Source organism: Camponotus floridanus, unplaced genomic scaffold (genome assembly GCF_003227725.1).
Source record: "Camponotus floridanus strain SB8 unplaced genomic scaffold, Cflo_v7.5 scaffold51, whole genome shotgun sequence".
Classification (NCBI taxonomy): domain Eukaryota; kingdom Metazoa; phylum Arthropoda; class Insecta; order Hymenoptera; family Formicidae; genus Camponotus; species Camponotus floridanus.
Window position 1 is genome coordinate 117476 of NW_020229670.1, and position 22952 is coordinate 140427.

The 22952-nt window shown below is 29.2% G+C and overlaps 1 protein-coding gene across 2 annotated transcripts; it reads left to right on the forward strand.

Annotated features, from left to right (window-relative positions):
• Positions 1 to 102: 102 nt before the first annotated feature.
• Positions 103 to 11400, forward strand: LOC105251997. Of its 2 annotated transcripts, none has more exons than XM_025412484.1 (5): positions 103 to 359; positions 1154 to 1240; positions 1561 to 1827; positions 2297 to 2455; positions 11098 to 11400. In XM_025412484.1, the coding sequence occupies exons 1-5, from the start codon at positions 293 to 295 to the stop codon at positions 11334 to 11336; spliced, it is 819 nt and encodes a 272-aa protein (XP_025268269.1). In that variant the 5' UTR covers positions 103 to 292; the 3' UTR covers positions 11337 to 11400. The 2 variants fall into 2 exon arrangements, with proteins under 2 accessions (XP_025268269.1, XP_011257458.1); XM_011259156.3 differs by lacking the exon at positions 11098 to 11400 and adding an exon at positions 2620 to 2934 and having other exon boundaries at positions 115 to 359.
• Positions 11401 to 22952: the final 11552 nt, after the last annotated feature.

The window sequence follows — 22952 nt, forward strand, 5'->3', positions numbered from 1 at the left end:
AACAAAAAATAGGAAATGTAATAATATATTTAAAAACAATTTGTTTCAAAAGAAATAATGTACAAATATTTTTTATTTTGAGAGAGAGAAATTATAAAAATAAAATATATTTTTCTTAATTATATCTCGATGAATCTTAACTCAAGGTTTTTTTTTGCCATTCACGTATCTAACACGCATTAATAAACTGACTATGACTTCATCATGTCTAAAAAAACCTTGAAATCAGAATCTATATAAAGCTAGCGTTCAGAACCAGTCGAACTATTCGCAAGAAAACTGAGTAAATAAGATGATATTTTATACGTTTAGTGTAATTAGTGCTGTAGCAGTTGGATTATGCATAGCAGAAGAACTTCGTAAGTTGAGTATGAATATGTTTAAACTTATGTTTTCAGTAAGGTTTTTTGTAAAAATCTTTTATATTTAATAATTATATTTTTAATAATTATATTTAATAATTATTTTTTTTATATTTTATATTTAATAATTATACATTTGCGAATATTGATGCTTTATATATTTCTATAAAAATTCTATATATTCCTATATATATTCCTATATTCCTAAATTCTATATATTCCTATAAAAAAATTAATAAAAATTTGTATAAACTGATATCAATGATTCTTAAATAGCACGTATTTCTCAAGAAAACAGATAAAAAAAGAATTAGCATTACCGGAATTGTATATATGTTGTGATCGAGTTTACTAGAATATATGAAATAATATCTGCAATAATTATTCTTACTTATTACTATAAAAAATTACTTGTTGAACACACGATAAATTTTTCTAAATAAAAAAAATTATATAATCATACACTAATATTCGCGAACTCTCATTTATGTTCGTAGCGTGCATTTGCATGAATATTGCAACACACGGACGCGTGAAACAATAATATTTATTAATATTTATTAATTTATAATTAATAATAATAATAAAGAAGAATAAAATAAAATTTTTCACTTTGTGTTTACTATATGCACTTAATAATAGATTTGCTTCAATTATGTCTCACTCACTCACACACACACACACACACACACACGCGCACACACACACACACACACACACACACAAAATTATTTATTGTTTAAAGTATATATAATTCATATAGCTTTATATAATACAATTTTTATTTTCAGCTGTAACTATCTGCAAGCGAAATTCTCCCAACTATTCCAATTGCTTAAAACTTGCAATAGAAGAAGCATGGCCACGATTTGTTAAAGGTATTTTTCTTAAATTAGTTATATCATTTTAATTTATACTAAACTTATTTAAAACTACAATTAAAGTTAAAATGCAATACATTTATTACAAAATAGTTACATATTGTACATTATTTTATACATGATTATTGTAAAATATTGCAATATTAAACATATTTATAAGGCTTATTATTATTGCAATTATATATAAAAATAAATTTCCATAAATTTATATATCTAAAATTTATTTATTTAAAATAAAAAAGATTTAAAATTTTTTAATCAATCCATGTTTGTATATTAAAAAATTAGTACTAATACTAATTCTTTTATCTTAATAGGACTTCCAGAATTTGACTTTCCATCTTTGGATCCATTATCTTACGAATACGGCGAATTTGAATTTCAGAGAAACGAGATATATGGAAGAATAAACCTGTCAAATGTTATTACTAAAGGTTTAACGAATATTAGTTTTTTATCTGTGAAACCGCATTTCCTCGATGATGGCTTTCGTTTGGAAATTGATACAAATGTACCAAAAATGTTTATCAAAGGTAATTGCAAGGCAGAAGGTAAAGTAGGCGGATTTCAAATGGGTGGAAAAGGTACGAAAATAAATCTCTTTATGACAGAAAAGTAATAAATAAATCTATTTATGGCAAAAAATTAATTATATGTCAAATTATTATTCAACGAAAAATAATTAAAATTTCTATCATGATTTTATGATTATGAACCAAATGAAAATAATTGTAGCAATTACATTAGATTATAATATTATATAAATGCATGAGATTATATACTTCTAATATAATTAATAATTATCGATTTAAAATTAACTATTCTTAATTATTATATAATGCGTAATAAATATAATATAATATAGCATATAATATAATATAGCATATTATATAATATAGCATATTATATAATGCGTAATAAGTTATAACTTCTTAATAATTATTTTGAAGACTATAATTACAAATATATTACAAAATTATATTAGTATACATATAAGTTCTATAATATCATACATCATCGTTATAATTTATTTTTGTCATTGTTAAAATTTAGGACGCTTTAATCTGACATTAGAAAATATCAGAGGAACATGGGATTTAATAGGGAACGTAACAAATGATAGGTGGACTGTAGAACGTTTCCATTTCATGCCATCAGTTGGAAATATGAAAATCCATTTTGACGATTTATTTAATGGCAATGAAGAACTTAGTAAGTAAATTTTTCACACACACACACACACGCATGTACACATATAGTTTCCTATTCTTTCACTTTTTTAAATGCATTTACAATTGACACATTATCGTATTAACATATTATCTTTTTTCTCTCTCTATTTTTTTCAAAATATATAATTACATATAAATTTGCAGATAATATTGCTATGCTTTTTGTGAACGAATATTGGCCAATTTTATATCGAGCAATGTTACCAATAACATCTGTAAAATGGGATCCATGGTTAGCCGATACAGCTAATCGCTTTTTTTCGAAGGTTTCCTTCTCGAAATTATTTCCATAATATTCTCGCATTTGCCTTCAGCATATCTTAAGGATAAAATGTCAGATTTTGTATAGAATTTGAAACGTATATTAGTATAGAATTAAAACATAGATTTAGATTCGTAGAGATAAACATATACTACCAATAAATAATAGATTAACTACTGAATTTTAACGCCTACACATATATGCTTCATTTATTTGACAACATTAATTTTTTAATTAATTTATTTAACTTTTGTTCAATTTTCTTTAAAATTTTGATTTGCAACTTTAACACATGGATTTCAATTACGTAAATTTGTTTTGACAACTCTTTCCTTTAATTTCGCGAAATGGACTTTTCTGGAAGATAAAGATTAAGAATATTGATCTCTTGCAACTTCAGCAAAGAGTGCTGCATTCGGTGTCGTGTTTGTCGTATCTATACGCTTGCGCTATTTCCTTCTCCTCGTAAGGATTAATTGGTCGCAAACAGAGATCGTGCGAAACTTTGCTCGTTCAATTTACACTCGAGATCCGACATGTATACGAACGCGGATGCGGTCATGCAATTTTCCACCACGACAGGAAATCAAGATCTCTTTCGAGTATATTATAATTTCTCCCTTCCTCTCTTCTGAATGCGGCTATATCTTCAGAAAAAATCGAAGAAATAAAAGTGGAAAAAAAGCATGTGAGAAAGATAGAAATGAAGAAGTACGGACTTTGTTGCGGACGAAAAGTCAAGAGGAGAAAGTTGAAATACGCGCCAAGAGCACGGGAAGTTGTCAAACTTTCGCATCAGGGAATTCTTTCCGAGCTCCTTGGAATATCCGTAATAAAGTTATAAACTTTTAGGAAAGGCCACGCCATCTTCGTTATATAACTGCTTACTCTCAGTTCCTCGTAGTGCACAATGACCGAACTAAATTTCCCTTTTTTTCGAAACTTAGTGACTGAATCTATGACTCGGTGAATAAGTTTCTATAGTTTTTTACAAACTGTAATCTTCTGTTTAATTACGTTTGTTTTAATACTTGAAAAAAAAATGCCTGAGAAGATTATTAAAGCTTCTCTCCTTTATATGTCACTTTATTCTATGCACATATATGTGTGTATGTATATATTTATGTATTTAGTCTTATATATAATAGATTAACATGTGAAAAACAAATCAACACTCATCAATATAACAGTGGAGAATTGCACAAATTACATTGAACAGAAAAATACAAATGTATATAATAATCTAACAATTATATATATATATATATATATATATATATATATATATAATCTGAATTTTATAATTATAAATTATATAAAATAATTAATCTTTATTTCGGAAAATAGTTATTATCCATTAAATTTTTTGTCTGTAATATTTATTAAAAAAACAATTTCCAAAAGAAGTTTTGATTTAAAATCATCTCATAAATTTGATAAATAAAAATCTAATTCTCTCCTACGTAAATAATTTGAATAAATAGAAATTTTATACACACATATATATAATATAGAATATTATACAATATATGTAATAATATATAATAATAAAATATAATATTATAAATATATTATATTTTAAATAAATCATAAATATTTACCTGTGATTACACTGCTGTTACTCGATGTCACCTTAGACCTCCTCTTTTCCTCTTATATTTGTCCTTTGTTGCTTCTTCACGGCACTCACTTATGAAAATATGATTTAATTATGATCAAGCGCGCACTAATCAGTAAAATGTGATGATCGTGTGGTATTTTGCACTCCCGACGTTAATCACACACGACGCGCACTTTATTATATATACTGCAAAAAGAGAACAACAAATAAACTCTCGTCACATACACATTTTGATAAATTAGAACAATGTATAAATATCAAATTTATATGTCATATATGTGTTATATATGTGTCTAAGTATGAGGTTAATAACGACTGTATTTATTGATTAAAAACATCGCAAAGTCACTCGATCGAAATTCATTCTATATCGACGGTTTAATAGCCGAAAAATTACATTAATAATTTAGACCTATATCGCGCAATATCAAACAAACTAAATTAATGACTAGCTAAGACACGATGGATTCTCCGAACCTCTTCGAAATTTAGTATTGTGATTCAATTCAAGTACGCATAATATAATTCAAAACACTAAGAAGTAAATATATTTATTAATGATTAATATATAAGGTGTTCCATGACTGAAGGTCCATTCTTTAAGGGCGTATTGTTGATGCTATTTAGAGTAAAAAAAGTCTAATAAACATACATATGTCCGCAAATGCTTCCTAACAGTGCATGAAGTCGATGGTTTATGCGAAACAATCTCACAATAGGGATGAACTTATTAACAGATATTATGGATGCGGCAACACAAATCAGAAATTCTCCTGGAATGGTGAAGCAAACTGTTATCATTTTTACGCAGACAAGATTTTGTATTGAATCTACAGGATGTCATTTTGAACAGAATTTGTAAATGAACAAATTAAATTAAATGTCTTTCTTTTCTTTTTTAAATGTCTTTCTTTTGTTAAATATTCAACTTTCAATAATTGTATTTCTGTTAGAAAGCATTTGCGGACATTAGTTTATTAGACTTTTTTTACTCTAAATGGCATCAGCAACACGCCCTTAAAGTATGGACCTTCAGTCATGGGACACTCTGTATATCCACTCTAAAGTCTCGGCAGAAAAAAAGTTCAAAACACGATAAGTTATATTCGGTTAATTAAGCATTAAAGAAATATAATTGTTACTTCAAATATTGAAATAAGATAATTTATATTTATAATTATGTTATTCTTATTACTTCCATTCTATTATTTCTATTTCTATTTTAGATTGAATAAGTGAAGTGAAATATCTACTTATATAAATCGAAAAAAGGCCTTGAATTTACGAACAATAAATTTATATAATTAATCGCTAATTGTAATGTATGAAGGATATCCAGTTCCGAAATGTAATGATAACACGGAGCGTCACGCACCACTGCCTTCCTAGTCGAGTCTCGCCACGCGAATGTCAAGGTGGCCGCGTGTAAACAATAGCGTACGTCGCAGGAAACGAAAGCAAAATCATGTCATATATAACTAAATTATTACCAATACAAAATATTTTACGCATTATAAAATAAAGTTACTCTCTAAAAGTGAATCAGTGAAAATATCACTAATTTAAATAGTAAAATAAGATTTCACTGAGAATCAGTGAGTATTTTACTAATTTTCAGTGGAAACGCTTATTTTTTTGTTATTTTATCTTATATCTCACTGATTATGGTCAGTTAAAATAAATTCAGTCAGTCAGTTAAAATAAATTAAATCCACTATAAAACCAGTAAATTTCACTGTAAAACCAGTAATCGCTAGTTCGTTCGTTTACCGCTATGATTGCTATCTTCCTCGTATTTAATTTTAGTCATAAGAATTATATAAAGTTTGGAAAGAGCGATAGATAAAATTAGAAGTATTACTTCGATTTAATTTCTGATGCAATCTCAATAGAGAGGCTTCAGATAAAAAAATTATTAAATCAATCTTATATAAGTCGGAATAAATAAATGTCTGACGACTTAATGAAAATTATGAAGAGATGAATTATAATTTAATATTACTGACGATAGAAAGAAATATTACTGATACTGAGAAATATTACTGATTGAAACAGTCAAAATTATTAACTGATTCTTTCAATAAAATATCACTGATTTAGTGCTGTACTTATAACTGCTGTAATCAGTGACTATTTATTGTTTTTCAGTGATAATATACTGATTCACTTTTAGAGAGTACAGAATGTTCTATTATTTGCATTATTTTAGCTAATTATTAATTAATCGTATAATTTCCCGTTACTTGAATCAGTCGATTTTGTGAATCGTTTTCCGCTATCTCAATTCAAAAATAATTAATAACTTATATTTAAATCGGCAAAAATTTAAAACACGATACAAGATATATGTGTGTGTGTGTATTTGTGTGTGTGTGTGTGTGTATGTGTGTGTAGGAAGAACGCGGGATATTATAGAGAAGAGAGAATTTTATTAATATTTCGATTACAGAGGTTCGATTCCTCGCAGATCTCAGTCACGACTGACTTTTCGGTTCGCAAATTCTACCCCGTCTTTTAGGTCTCATACGTGGCCCAATCGGCTCACGACACGTTCGGCTATACCCTTAGAACGATCAACTGTCGCGAACATTCGAGATCAAAACAAAGATAATAAAAACGATGTATTACAATAATAGAGTTAGAGGAGCGCAAACATAATTCGAAAATAACGATTTAACACGATTGTGGCAAATCCTTCTCTACATATATTTGTAAAAAAAACTATTTTTATACTAATTTTATACTAAAGAAGATGAACGAAAGCTTGCTATAGAAGATCGCCAAGATAGAAGATTTTTACTGATAATTAACATATATGTATCTTCACATATGAAGATTAACCATGATAAACTATCTTTTCGTTTCTCTGCGCAGTCCTTGTCCTTCTTGGCTTCTCCAATGTCTTTTGTTATAATGAAGCCACCTATGGCTCACCTAAAATATCGTCAAATATATATCGTCAGAGAAGCATTGCTATATTTTAAACATGTTTGAATTAAAACGTCATTGAAAAAATAATTATCGCTTATAAAAATCTTAATAAAATAATAATTTATAATTCTCTATCTCTTCGATTTTTATTTGAAACATAATATGTAATATAAAATCCATTTTAATTTTTGAGAAATGTGCAATATTTTATAATTATTACAATCAATAATTAATGTTACTGTGATAAAATTCAAAAATAATAATTTTTTAAAAATATTTAATAATCTCTGAAATTATCGGGATCGGAGCGATATTTGGAGTCAGTTTCTTGTCACATAAGTATGTTTGGACATTCATAATGTCGAATATCTATATATACATATTTATGACACAGGTTTCTTTCGGAATTTTGACTTATCTTAATTCAAATTTTAATTTTGCCAGTACTTTTCTGCTATTGGATATTTAAACTTACTTGTACATATTTATATAACAACAAGCTCTCGAAATTTCCTATTTCAATTTCGACACGGTTGAACTTAACCGCTTCGAATTTTCAGATTCATAATTTTGGATATTCGCATGCTTAATGATCATATTTTTACAATAATTTAACTATCTGATAATTATTCAATTTTGCAATGCAGTCAAAGTGAATCATTTGAGTTTTCGAAAATACGTGTTTTCATCGTTCGTATTTTAATAAAATATCACATCCGCATAATTACATGATTTGTATACGAAATTTGTCGAATTTATAATCTTATTTTGAATATTAATACAAAAACAACGCTTAAATTTACTAAAAACATATTTTAAATTAACTAAAATAAAATGTATATATTTAAGACATAGTATCAATATTTAATAATTATTTTTATAATAATTATATTATACTGATTTTTCAAATAATTATAATAGCAAAAGATTATTTCTCAACAATATATTGATTGAGCAAAATGATTTGCAATTAACACATATTTTAATATCTAACATTTCTATAATGCGCACGCACATTTCAAGCCAAATATTAAAACTTATAAGACGAGTGGTGCACAATAATGATTCAAGAAAAATTTGATGTAGATAAATACAGAATAAAATTTTCAAATTTTTAGAAAAATCTATCCATACATGTGTGATGTATACCAAGTGTGTAAAAAGATATAAATTTTCAGTTGAAAGTTAATATCAAACTTTTACGCGACCTCATATGACTTCGAATTTTATACACCTAAAATGCTTGAAGAGAAAAAGAGAAGAAATATTAGTCTTAGTGGAAATCATACATCTTCACTTTATGTATAGAAAAATCGGTACGGACAAAGTTACGAATTTCTGCACGAACAGCAACCTACCACCATCAATTTTCACTGCGACTGAGCGACTTCAAAAATTTCAAAGTTCTCAGAATGATTTGCCATCAGTAAAAACTTACACAATCGATTTGTCGATCGACAATATACAGTTCCATGAAATTACAAATCTTCATTCGGATGCTAATTTATTTTATTTATTCATGCTATTATCAAGATTTTTATTCTTTTTTTTTTAAATGAGTAAATCATAGATTGTTGTAACAAAAAAATTATTATATACATAAAATTGAAATTATTAATAATTATTGTGCAGTATCATAACACGAAAGTTAAACTCATATAAACCGTTAGATTTATTCAACGTAAAGCATACAATTTCTTATGTATATAATAAATTTTTTGTTATAATCGATTTATTCATTTTTTAGAAACAAAGTACAAAACAATTATAAAAACATACATATATACATTTAATATGTTTGTAAATAGTTTTCATCGTGTAAATTCAATGTAACAACTCTAGCTCGTATTGCATCGCATTCGACAAGCGAGGCTCAGATTGACAAGACCGATACTCCGCCGTGATGGAAACCGTCAAGTTCCGCCACGTAACTGAATAAATCACAAATACACGACTACCTGTAGAGACTTGTGTTAATACCCGCTATGCGTGACAAGGTGCAATTAATCCGTAATAAGTGCGATTAATTTAAAGTAGTTTTCTCTGCCATCAACTGAATTAAATTTAACGCGATTTATCATCACTGACGGAAAAAATAATAAAGACAGAGATCGAGAGAAGCAAAAGAGAATTTCCTGTTCTCTTCATCGAACATGGCCAGACTGCAAAACCAGAATACAAAATTATATTTATAGATGAAAACATCGATCGTGTCAGCCAGCGAAGTTGGTAGACGCGTGAATCTTAATTTGCCAGGTTAGTCCCCCTAGACAGACGATACTTCTACGTGCATTTAACGAACATTTATATAAGACACGTTCTGCTGACACGGTATCCCATTCACTTTTCGAAGAGTTAATTCGATTGAATGACATTAGAATTTTGTAGCGTAACGTTTACAAAAAAATTTTAGTAGTTTAACATAATTTTTTAATTAAACTTTTTCAATAAAATTTAATTGCAATTACTGTATAAAATGTAAAATAAAGAGAAACAAAGCACAACTTATACTATCAATGATTGTCGCTTTTGTACTTAATTAAGTAATTTAAAATAATTTTTAATCAAAAAATTCAGCAAAAAATATAAATATAAAATCTTACGCATAATTACTATAAGAAATGTAAAATAAAGAGGAACAATTCACAGCTTCCGCAGCGTGTGCGTTACTTATAAATGTAGGTTACATATGATCTATTTTCTGTCTCAAAATCGCCAAATGACATCAAATGGTTATCGCTCTATGCTTAACTAACCCAATCTTTTCGATCTCTTGACGAGCATCATTCTTAGTGACTCGGACTGTTCGTTCTCTTTGAATTCTTGGTAGCGCAGAACGACAGTTAAAGAATTACGAAAAAAGAAATGCCGACACCACAGCAGCGTTCGGTCGTAACGGTTGGGCGGAGTAACGTCACGAAAGCTTCGCCTGCACGGCATGGCTAATTAATCAAGCTTTTATAGTCGTCGTCCTCGGTTGAGCCCTCGACCACCGTCCAGTTTGCCGCCCTCTCTTTCCTCTTCGCTCTTTCCACCGAGCGGTCCACCGTCAGTCCATCTCGCTCCTGAACTCACGCTTGATCTCTCATGGACCATCGACGGAAGGAGGTCGGCGAACACGCCATTTACCTTTGTACCACTCGTCGCGTTGCTCGTGCGATCGTGCAAGCGCATAAATTATTCATGTCGCGATTAATGCGGTTAAATATTTAGGTACTCCGTTATTCTTTCACTTTAGCACGTCGCGCCTCTGTAGGTGCCAAGCGAGGATTATCACGCGCTGCCGCCTCGCGCAAACAAATTTTCGCGAAGAGTCGTCTCGACTGCACAGCCGCCAACGGCGTTCTTAATTGGTGCTAATTGGGCGGTTATACATTAAACGCAGGGACGTCGCGCTTTCTCTCGCGCGTGAAGAGGGTCACCAATGGCATTTTTTGCGTGTTACGTTGAGTACATAAACGCGTAAAAATACTTTCTCTAATACTTCAAATGTATTATTTGTTAAATGTATTTCTGTTATTTCTACAGATTTTCTCTCGCGCGCTTTCCCTATATAAATTATATAATCAAGTATATAAAATGTTATTAAATTAAAATCTTATAAAATTAAAATAATAAAATATAATGTAAAATTTGTTTATGGTATCTCTTTCGCGAATATTCTATTATAATTGATCATTCTCTGAAATTGATTATTGAATGCGTTGCTGATATTTAATAAATAATGGTCTGCTTTATACGACAAGCGCGTACACACATATCAATCTCTCACTATTACAAATCATCGTACAGCCTCAATGTTCCGCAGGTATCTTGGAAGACGTGCATGATATACATAAGCGCAAACAGCTACGTGAACACGGGATAGATGGGCTGCACGTTGTGGCAGGGATATTCTCGGGAAATTCACCATTTTTAAGCTTATCCATGGTACTTATTTCTCGGGAGATACGGGAGGCCCAGAGTTTCATCCTGGCAGCAAGCGGAAGGATACAAAACGAGCGCGAGCTCGCCGGCGTAAAGGATGAACGTGTTTTCCAGCTGTAGGGACGAGATATGTTCTTGGAAAATCGGTGACCACTTTAGAACGAGGCAAACATGATTATCGGTATTATCCTGCGATTTATTACAACCGAATATTGATTTAAATTATAAAATCCAACATCTTTATATTTTCTCGACATATTATTCTTTATAAAGAAAAATATTGTCTATAATTTTATCTTTTCTTATTTTTACTTCGAGCAATGTTTGAGCAACGCACGAAGTATTCAAAATTTAATATATAAATGTATATAATAAAAATGCACACTTCTATGTCTTTATATGCTTTTGATATAAAGATTTATAAGCAATGATATATAGTAATAATTTTATAATTCCTTTATATTTTATTGCAATTAATCAAAAGTATACTAAACAGGCAAGATACGCCCCCGTAAGGAATATCAGGGCAATTTTTTTACGAAAGAAATTTCGATAATTTGTTCAGGAATTGTTTTTAAATATTTTAATAAAATTTTAATAAACATATATATAGATATATATATAAAATTAACATATCTATCACAAATCATATAAAATGTTCTTGTTATCTTTAAAATAATAATCGTATATAATTTCGTACATAATTATTATATTAACATATTTTACAAAATTAATACTTGATATTATTAACATATTTATATTGCAAAATATGTAACTTACATGTGAAAGCTACTTGTAAATTTATTCGAGAGAGAGAGAGAGAGAGAGAGAGAGAAAGAGAGAGAGAGAGAGAAACGCAATATAATATTATCTACAATTTTTCTGAATTATTAATTCAAGATTACATCTATTATTATTGTTTCTATACACAATTTATCTTATTGCTAGAAACTATAATATTTGATACATATTATAACATATATTATATGATATATAATAATATGTGAATCAAATCGATTTCGAACATTTTATTTCAATCATAACAGTCACACACGTATTTCACCGAAAAATAAAACTTTGTTCTACAGTTTGTCTTTTTTTTTTATTCTCATTCTTCACATCGTGACCTCCTTGTGCAGATAACCTTTACAGTAGTTTTTCGACTTGCTGTGCACGTTCGATACTGTGGTAGTCCGACAAATTTATATGGAGCACATTCATTTTCACAAATAAATTTGCTATTGTATCTTTTTCCATTTCCATTTCTCTACAAGAAAGTTATAATAACATTATCTATTTATAGTAAATGAGAAATGAGTTTCAAAACAAAAGAAATGTTTTCAATTTTTGATTAAAAAGAGATTACTTTTAATTATAAATTACTACCTTCAAATATCACATTAATACTATTTGCATGTCTAGTTTTTTTTAATATGTTATTTAATACATGTCCCAAGAATGTTGTTTATCTTGAACTGTGTGAAAAACCATCGAGAGAAATTGTTCGTACGTGCGAAAGTGCGATCTTGGATGACCACGTGGGTCATAAAAATCTGACGTAAAAATTAGGATTGCCTTAGGGAGTAATGTGAAGGGGTCTGTAAGTTTATGTTTCGAAACCCTCTACGGTTGTAAAAGGCTTCGAGAAATAGATGTTAAATCTTCAGGGAAAATCGTACATGTTCGATTATAAGTTATATAGCAAGAACTCGATATGATTTTCTTTATTAATAAACTTACAAAAATTTAAAATTATATTATTTAATTAAATCAATTAATTATATTGTTTAAATATAATTTATATTGTTTAAATCAATATAATTCAGAATATATATTATAAAATTAATTAATTATAAAAAATATATAAGAGAAGAATTTATATAATTACAATTACATACTCCCTCCTTAAAGCAAACAAACGGAATTCTTCATGTTAATAAAATTGCAGTCTAAGAGTTACACACAGAGTAATAACAATTAATATAATGAATAAGAAAACGCGAAGGAAAACCAGTATCTTTCATGTTTGATATGTCTGGTTACAACGACGTCTAGATTAAATTTCTCGCGCATTGACATTGCAACAAAGCGGATATATCTTTGTGCAATGTATAACATTACTTTGAATGGTGAAACTCGCAAAGAACATCCCACCAGAGACATCTGAATATTCACATATCATCTCTTCGCTATTGTAGCTTTTATTTGCACTTCACATTTTCTTTTATTCCGTTACGAGCAGTTCCGGGAAGACCACAGTACTAAATCATAGAATAGCGAAACTGATGAAATGCATTTCAAAATGTGGCCCTAGAGAAAAGTGAGACGACATTATCTCGAATCGATATTTTCAATATAATATACCAGGCACACACAACGAATTGCTCGATATTTATGTAAAAATTTTCCGTTTGACATACATCACAAAGTCAATTTCTCTCCTTTTTCTTTTACGTTTGTCTTAAACTATATATAACACTACTATAAAATATGGCAACTTATGATAGATATTGTGGATTTAATACATCATTTATTCTCATAATCATATTGGATTATTCTTTTACTTTATTAATCTATAATTATATTTTAAAAAAATAATTAATGATTTTAATGGCACATTTAGTATTAACTTAATCGTGAGTCAAAATTCATCTTTTATTGAAATGGAGATCTTATAACAAGTGACAATAATGGATGCAATTAGAAGTCAATAAAATTCCAAATTAAGATTTCAATTAAAATATTTATATATACATATAAAAAAAATTAAAAAATAAATAAATAAGCAGATAAGATAAAAAAACACATGCCACACAAAAAATTATATGATAGTATAAAAAAAACTACTTTTTAATGATGAGAAAAATTAATAATGCAAATTTGAAGATGTAAAAATGTAATAGAAAGTGAGTTTTTCATTCAAAATGTCATTTGATCTCTTTTGTTTTTTGAAAAAAAATTTAAGTTACATTGTATTAAATGGAACAGACTATATAATGATAAACATTAGAAAGAATATTCGCATACGAATTGTCATTCTCCAAATTATATTTAATACAATCAAAAGATATTAATAACATCAAGCGTTAATTGAAGTATATATAAATACTTAATCTAATTTTAATTAACTTCTGAAAGATTTGATCATCGTAGCCATGGACGAACGGACAAGGCTCAATCGAGACAACGTATCTCGAATAAAGAAATAGTTTAACAGTTAACATCGCCAAAGTAATAAAATTTAAAATATCCGCACATATTGCGAATGACGTAATTCCATGACGCGTCGTCGGTTTTACGTTCACTATCGATTCACCGGAACAAACGCATTAACCACGAACCGCGAACCGCCTTAGTCTCAAAGGAGCAATGTGGCTACCGCACTCTACTAATGCAAAACCCTCCACCGCTGTCCCGTGGCCTTCTCTCTCTATCACAAGTATGCGCGTATCGTCCGACCCTTTTCCAAGCCCTTTCTCCCCACCGCATGGTCCCTTGCACTTCATCGAGGGCTCGCGGCTCCTAAATTTCCTACCCTTTAGTAATAATATATCTGTCCCTTGGGTGTCGCTGAGAAAAGGCCACCAACCCAAAGACCCCACGTGCGACTATTATCTTATATACATATAACCAAGCTCTCGAGTTTCCTCTCGAGCAATTCTCGCGACGTATCTTCGGACGTATCTTTTTAAGATTGCACATCACCGGAAACAAGCTCCAGTGCGCCTTTACGCCCAGCTTGCGCCGGTGCCTTTTGAAGGATTTACCGAATGATGCGCAGACAGAAACGAAACCCCTTGAAAGTACAAGGAGAAAAGAAGAAACGAAGGTTAGCGGAAATTGGAAAGAATGAGTTAACGAAAGAATGAGTCTTTAAATCGATTAAATGTCTTTCAAAACGTTAAAGGTTTCCGGCTTCTTGAACCTCGCACAAGACATTTTAGTTTTATTATACTTACTTTATCGTTTATTGAATAGAACACGATACTTCTTGAACTATTGACCTGTCTCTGACACCAGCAATCTCAACTATCCAAAATCACTTTACTCATATTGTCTTATATTGAAAATAATTTTATATTCGTGATTTTTATAAAAAAAAAAATAAAAACTCAACATTCAGGTAAATATTTATCTGAAAAATTTGAATAATATTGAATAAAATTGTGCAAAATTCCAAATAATTATCTTTTAAAGATAAATTATATTAAAAAATTTATAAATATTCAACTGCTTTAACTGTAACAAAACGCGAACACGAAATAAATTATTCTTTTAAGTATTTTTGATGAAATATTTTCTTATATCTGGAAGATGATATTTTATTATAAAAATGGCGTTGTAAATTTAATATTTTGTTTGCTAATTTACCAAACAAACTGTTGTACAATGTGTTTAAAAACAGCGTGCTTTTTTAGAAATTGCTGTTAGCCATTTGCATTTTAAATATGTTGACAAAAGAAATATCTAACAATTAGCACGCAGAGCAAGAACATTTGTGACCCTTTTGCATTTTACTACTACACGAAAAAAGTCTCTTGGGAAAAGTTAAAAAGAGTTGTCCTGACATGTCAAGACAATCTGAAGTTTTGGTTAAATAAATATTTTACGAAATATGAATTCTTTCTTACATTCTAAAGACCCGTAATATGGCAAAATGTAAAAGCCGTTGATCTTTGATATGTGCCTTTCTCTCTCCTTCTCCTGCTCCTTCCTCTCAATCTCTCTCTCTTTTTTATTAAATATCTCCTTCCATCGTTCATTTTACTGAAAATCTCCTGAAAATCTAACAAGAATAAAAAAAAGGCAATCGAACATTTCTATAGCATTTTATTTACAACAAATTAATATTTCAGTTTAATAATATTTTAAAATTCGATTAATAATTTTTCAAACAATAATTTATAAAGAAAAAGTTTGTCATAAAATCTATAACTGTTTTCAGAAAAAGATTAAAATTAATTTATAATTATTATTGGGAAATATATTATTACTGTAATATAATTGCAAATTTTATTAAGTGATATTTACAAAAATCCAATGTTTTAATAAAATATAAATTTAATATGAATTAGGATTTAAGACAATAATCGTAAAAAATATGAAAGAAAATCAAAGAAAATTTAATAAATTTTTCTTACAAGTAATAATTTCTGCTTATTATATTATTTAACAGTTTCACCTTTTTTAGAATGAAATATATTGTTTTTCAATATTTAGGAAACCATTTGTAGATTTCATTTATATCATATACAATTGCGTTTTTATGTTTAAATTAGAATTAACTATTTAAAGGAGTTCCTTTTTTCTATTTATTGTTTTAATAATTTTTAATTTAAATTATTAATTATTTAATTTTTAATTTAATTTTTAATTTGACACAAAAAATTTTAAGATGCTAGTCAATTTTTGTTAAATAAAAAATTTTTTAATCTAGATTTACATATTCTTATAAAAAGTTACGCATCTTCACTGAACTCCAAATAGATACAGCCTTTTTGCGCATTCTATTATATTTTTTTTTTAAACATGATTTTTGTAATATTAGAAGAGTTTGTTTAGTGCGTTCGTGATTTTATCTTCCATAAATTATATTAAAACACTCCCAGGTTCGCATTTTCCTTTTTTGGGACCAACGCTTTCCATGAACATTTCCGCTTGTTATCGCAGAATTAAATAACTCTCCGCGCTACTGCTACGATAAAACATATACCAAGAAACGCGTTTCTACACACTTTTATCACTACAAAACTCAGTGACCCCATAAATAGTCGTCGTTTGAATGAAATTTTCAAAAGTCTTTTTGTAAGATAATATTACGATATTTTTTCAGATTATGAAAATATAATCGAATGACAATTAACTAAATAAAATTATAATTAGTGGCCTGTAAAATATTAATTAGATATGTAAATTTATATGTTGTAATATTTATATTAATTTAAAATTAAAATTAACATTATGCTTAAACATTAAAACAACAACAATAATAATAATAATAATAATAATAATAATAATAATAATAATAATAAATAATAATAATAATAATGATAATAATAATAATAATAACAAAAATAACAATAATAAATTTTACTATGTATACAAAATAAAGTATAACGGAAAGCATTTGACAATAACATGCTGTTTTGTTTATAACAAAAGGTGAGATTGCAACGTATTAAATATGTATTATCACATATGTTATTATACCTAAGATAACTATCAATAATTGTAAGAAACGAAATGATGTATCTAATCGTATTAATTATATGTTCGAGATAACTTCCAATAAAGGCTGCTATTATGTGACCAAATATGTGGTGTAATGCGGTCAGTCCTGCCATGGAGTACGAAACTATGTGAATATCGATGGATACTGTGCAAATTGTGCGAATTACTTTCACAAATTATGCGGAATTCGTGAACTTCCGCATTTCAGAGGTCGATCATACATGAATATCTGCTTTCGACTGCTTCTTTGAAAGGTTTGGTATGCCTTATCTCTCCCTCCCTTTCTGACCTCTCGAGAATCGTATCGCATCAGTTAATTTACGGAATACTATTATAAATACTGCTCATGACTTTGAAAATAATAATATTTAATATATTTAATAATATTTAATAATATTTAATATATTTAATATACTTAATTATTGTTTTCAAATTCATTAATAATATTTAATATATTTTTAGTATATATTTTTAAGTCCATATTCTGAATCCTCTTTAATTGAAAAAAGAACTTTTAAAAGTGGCCTGTAGCCAATCAGAAGGCTTATATGAGAATATGGGTCTTAGTCATTTGCATCATTTGCATAAATAAAAAAATATAATAATAATAATTTAAATATAATATAATAATTTAAAAAAATAATTGATTTATATAACTACAGAATTAATCTAACAAGTCGAATTTTTCAGTTTCCTGTTGTCTCACGAAATCCACCTTCCATGAATTAACATTTAATTTGTTCTGTCACGCAATAGTGCTTATATCTTCACTATGATACGAAGTAAAAGTTGTTTCGATTTATCAAGATTCATGTTGGATCATTTAATATTCTGAATGGATATTCATTGGCTTTTCGTGCGTAAGCCTACTAAACCTTGAATTAATAAATTAGCTATAAAATTAGCTATAAATTTGAAACATGAAACGCACTCTCGTGACATTTATTTATAACTTAAATAATCTTAATTCTTCTGATAAAATATGTGAAATATGTGAATATTGTGTTGTTTCTCATTCTATATTCCAAAATTTTTCAATAAATAAAATCTGCACGTAATTAATCTTTTCTATTGCCATTTATCATATTTAATTCTGAATCTATATTTCATAATATCGTTCATCATATCGCATAAATAAGCGCTTGAAAGATGTTAAGATGACTATTTCGGCACATTAATGATTGAGAGTTACTCTGAGCACTTTAACGATCGACAAATGGTAGAAGCAGTTCTCGTGATTTAGTTGTTATAGCGCGAACGGTATTATTCCCGACAATTAATGCAAGAGTAAATTCATGCACATAGTAAGGCAAACCATTCCGTTTCTGCTGGTAATTGTACGCCATAGAACGCATAATAGATCGATGAGGAAAGGAAACGAAGCGGAATAGTATCATCTAGAGTGTTAAATGGAATTCAAGTTAGTGTTGTCTGAGATTCCGGGAGTATAGTATATAATACTCCATGTAATCTTATGTATCTCAAACGAGGAAGAGAGAACGAGAAAGAGAAAGAGAGAGAGAGAGAGAGAGAGAGAGAGAGAGAAAGAGATTAACGCTGCTATGCGTAAGAAACGAAATATTTAGATTATTTACCAAACTATTGATGCTAATTGAAAATATATAGCATTATTTTTGAATTTGTACACATGCAAATTATATGCGAAGTCAGTTATACGTAAAGAATTTTCTTATATAACGCGCAAAATGAAACATTCTAGCGACCCGATGATTTTCACTCGACATCAAGTTAAAATGCATAAAAATGGTGGCTTTGTACGATTTGTCAATTAATTAAAAAAACACGCATTAAGCACATTTATAAAAAAAATTCTGGTATGTACGAGCTGTTTTAAACGTAGAAGAAAAAAAAGAGCTAAACGAAAAGTTTGGCAAGATCCCAATTTTCTTTTGACCGAGCAGTATAACGCTTCTAAAGGCAGCGCGCGGCAATTAGCGGGAAACGTAATTACAGACATTTAATTAAAACGAGTTGTCGTCGTGCGACGCACTCCTCCTTTCCACAAAACTCATCGTAAGCCCTTAAAGTCCATAGCCGAAAAATTTTGGCATTTTTTTTTTTCTTTTAAGTTAACGATATCCTTAGATTTTTCGTTGAATCATTTAATGCGTCTGCGAGACATCTTTTTTGCTGTTATTCAAACAATTAAAAATACGTTAAGACTTGTACTGAAAAAAAAGCGTCATGTTTACGTCATTTTAATTTACGTTGATTTACGAGAAACATAGAGATCATTATTTTTATTTTACTTTATTTTCTGAATATCCAATAAAATACACAAAAACAACAAAATAACAAATAACATTATTATACATATTTTTAATTCATAATTTTAAAACAGTTGTAAATAAAATTTTTCTTAAACTAACGCTCATTAAGTATAAAATATTTTCAAGACATTAAAAATACTAATATATATATATATATATATATATATATATATATATAAATTTATATATTATAATTAAGCAGCAGATATGCAGCAGTAAATCATTACTAGCAGGCAGTAATGGAAGATTATATGATTTTATCAAATGTGTTTACATGATAGAATAATACAATAATTATAAATCTTATTCTTTATATTCAACAATTTTCTCTATTCTAAAAGAATAAAATATCACTTGTATACTCATTATTTATAACATTATGTATTTTTAATGGATTACTTTAAGAATACTTTAAAAATTACTTTATGACTCAAAATTATAAACAAATAAGAAATACACAACGTATTCATAAGAAAGAGCTATACTTTTCGTATCTCTTATCATAATTAAAAAGTTAATTGTACGTAACTAACATTAGAAAATGCAAAATTTGCTCGCGGATATAATACTTTGTGTGCTAAGAATTATTTTATCACGTTGTAAGATCATGATTTTGAAATGTTCTTCAAGTCCGTGCTTTAGATAATGAGTTGCAAAATAGAAGTTAAACGTTTATACAATTATTCTAGATTTAGCAGATAGCAACACCTCGTTGAAATTGTGACAAGTTTAGAGACGGGCGCTGTGGCACATGGCTCAGGCTCACGCAACAACAAGAGAAAAGCGAGAAATGACTGAGGGAAAACGGAGTATGTAACACTCCAATTAAGCTGAGGCATCAGTTCACGATGTCTAGAGTGCAGAGCTTGACAATGAGCTCTCATGATAGTAGATGCCGTAACGAGTTCTAATAGTATAACCAGAGTGCGAATGCGGGCTCGCCAAAAGTTTCTCGAATTTTCCCACGAGCTTCTCTTTGCTCGTCGCATCGGGGAAGAAGTTAACGTATATTAATGTGAAAGGTATATACAACTAATTATAGAGTATCAACAATATATTAAAGATTTCGTAACGTATAATTATAAATATAAATTAACATCTCTTCCAAACAATTTCGGAAAGCATATCTTCCCTGGTATTTTCTAAAAATTTGAATTTCTTCGTTACTTACAATAAAATAAATATATTTTCAATTGCATTAGAGTAAAAACAATAAAATGTCATAATAATTCGATAATAATGAGAATCAATAATATGTAAAATATATTATAATTATAGAAAATATTAATAAATAAAACATTTATTTCAAAACTAACATGTTCATATATATATATATATATCTTTCTCATCAATGCACAGAAATATTATTTCAAAAGAGATATTCCTCTTCGCGGTCCCGGTTTAAACGATTAAAGAATCAATATCCGTTCTTACGTTCTTCTTTTTATCTCGTTTGTAAAAGAATATTGAGGGCTCCATGCCATGTAAAATAAACTGTTTTTTAGCAATTCGTTTCGAGGATTAACGCTCCGTTAGTCACGACGAATAAAACGATGGCTCCGCGATGACGAAATTTCTGAAAGAAGTTCTCAGGGTGCGGACTCAAAGCGAGCAAGTCTCTCGTTTCTCATCGAGGCTCTCTCTTCCATTATTTTCTCTCCTCCATCGTCCTCCTCTCGTCGTCTCCCTTTTATCGCTTATCTTCCTCCTGTTCTCGTCTTCCTTACGCCTTACCTCGCTCGCGAAAGTTTCGATCTTGGGTGCTTCACCCCTTTTAATACGATTACCAGCCGATACGAGTTCGCGTCGCGTCGTCTTTATAAATCCTTCCCGATGGCAACAGCGCCCTAGAATTCATTTCGGTTATGGAGCAATTCCGCGAGTTGTTGGCAATTTACGAAAACTTGCCGTTTCCTGCATCGGGGCCAACCGATAATTCGCGGTGCAGATCCGATAAAAAGCGGTATGGAAACGTTTTCGCGAGCATTCCCGTCGAATTGCTCGATGGCGTCATATTTATACGCATACATGATGTACATTCTTTCATATAAAATGATTCTCCAAAAATTTACCGTGAGATATTTATAAAATACGATGCTCTCTCGAATTAATTTAATTTCGAAGAACAAAATCAAATTAATTGTTTCCTAAAATTAAAGTATCCTATATATTTTATATTTGAAGCGTAAAAAGATTAATACTATCAAAAAATTATATTACATCCTGCTTTCAAATAAATTTATAATAGTTGAAAAAGAAATAAGACATACTGATTATTACTGCAGTCGGATGTAAAAATACAGATGCACATTATTCTGTAGCAAGGATGCAGTAAACCTGATTATAAAGTACATGATCAACCTGGCAAATTTGATCGATGTTTCGCAAGTATAAAAGACCATTTCGTATCGATACGTGATATTTGCAATCGGGAAACTATAACTTTTGTTTATTATTACAAAGTATTACTTTATTACGACAATTCAGTTTTACTATTGTTCGCGATTTTTATAGCCAAAAAAGTGTGCTCGATTCAAGGATCAATTTCAGGGGAGCATTTTGCAAACAAGTAATTTCAGTATGCATTACACTCACAAAATATCGATCGTCAATTCGAGCGCAAATTTTTTCTATGTCATTGTGCTAGACTCAAAAATTCATCGCGGAAATCGTTTGCATAGTTTTGCAAAGATCAGATTTCCATTGTAACGAGAAGTGCCACAAAACAACGAGAAATTCTCCGCCATATTTACAGTATCTTGCACAATGATAAGTTTGATTGTAAGCGATTACAATTTGCGCGGAATGTCAAGAATACGCAAAATACACTCAGAATCCGGAAAAATCGGCGAGAAAAGTTTTTATTTTGGCAAATCGCGACATCGAATTTTTCCCGTAGACTCTTTCCTTCTTTGACTTACTCTAAACACTACCAATTCGACAATCGCTTCTCCATCTCATCATCATCTCTATCATCATATGCTTCTCCATTTCGTCATCATCTTTATTATCCTATGTAAAATAATGTCATCGTACGAATCCGCGAAAGAGGTCTACGAACTTCTACAAGCGAGCACGAAAGTCCTGATGAATGGAAACGTGTCAAGGCAGTCTCAAAAGCATCGCGCAATATTTCGCATAATCACACCTAATTTATAGGAAGCATTTCTATAAGACGAATTTATAAACATCTTGATTTATGAGGACAGAGACA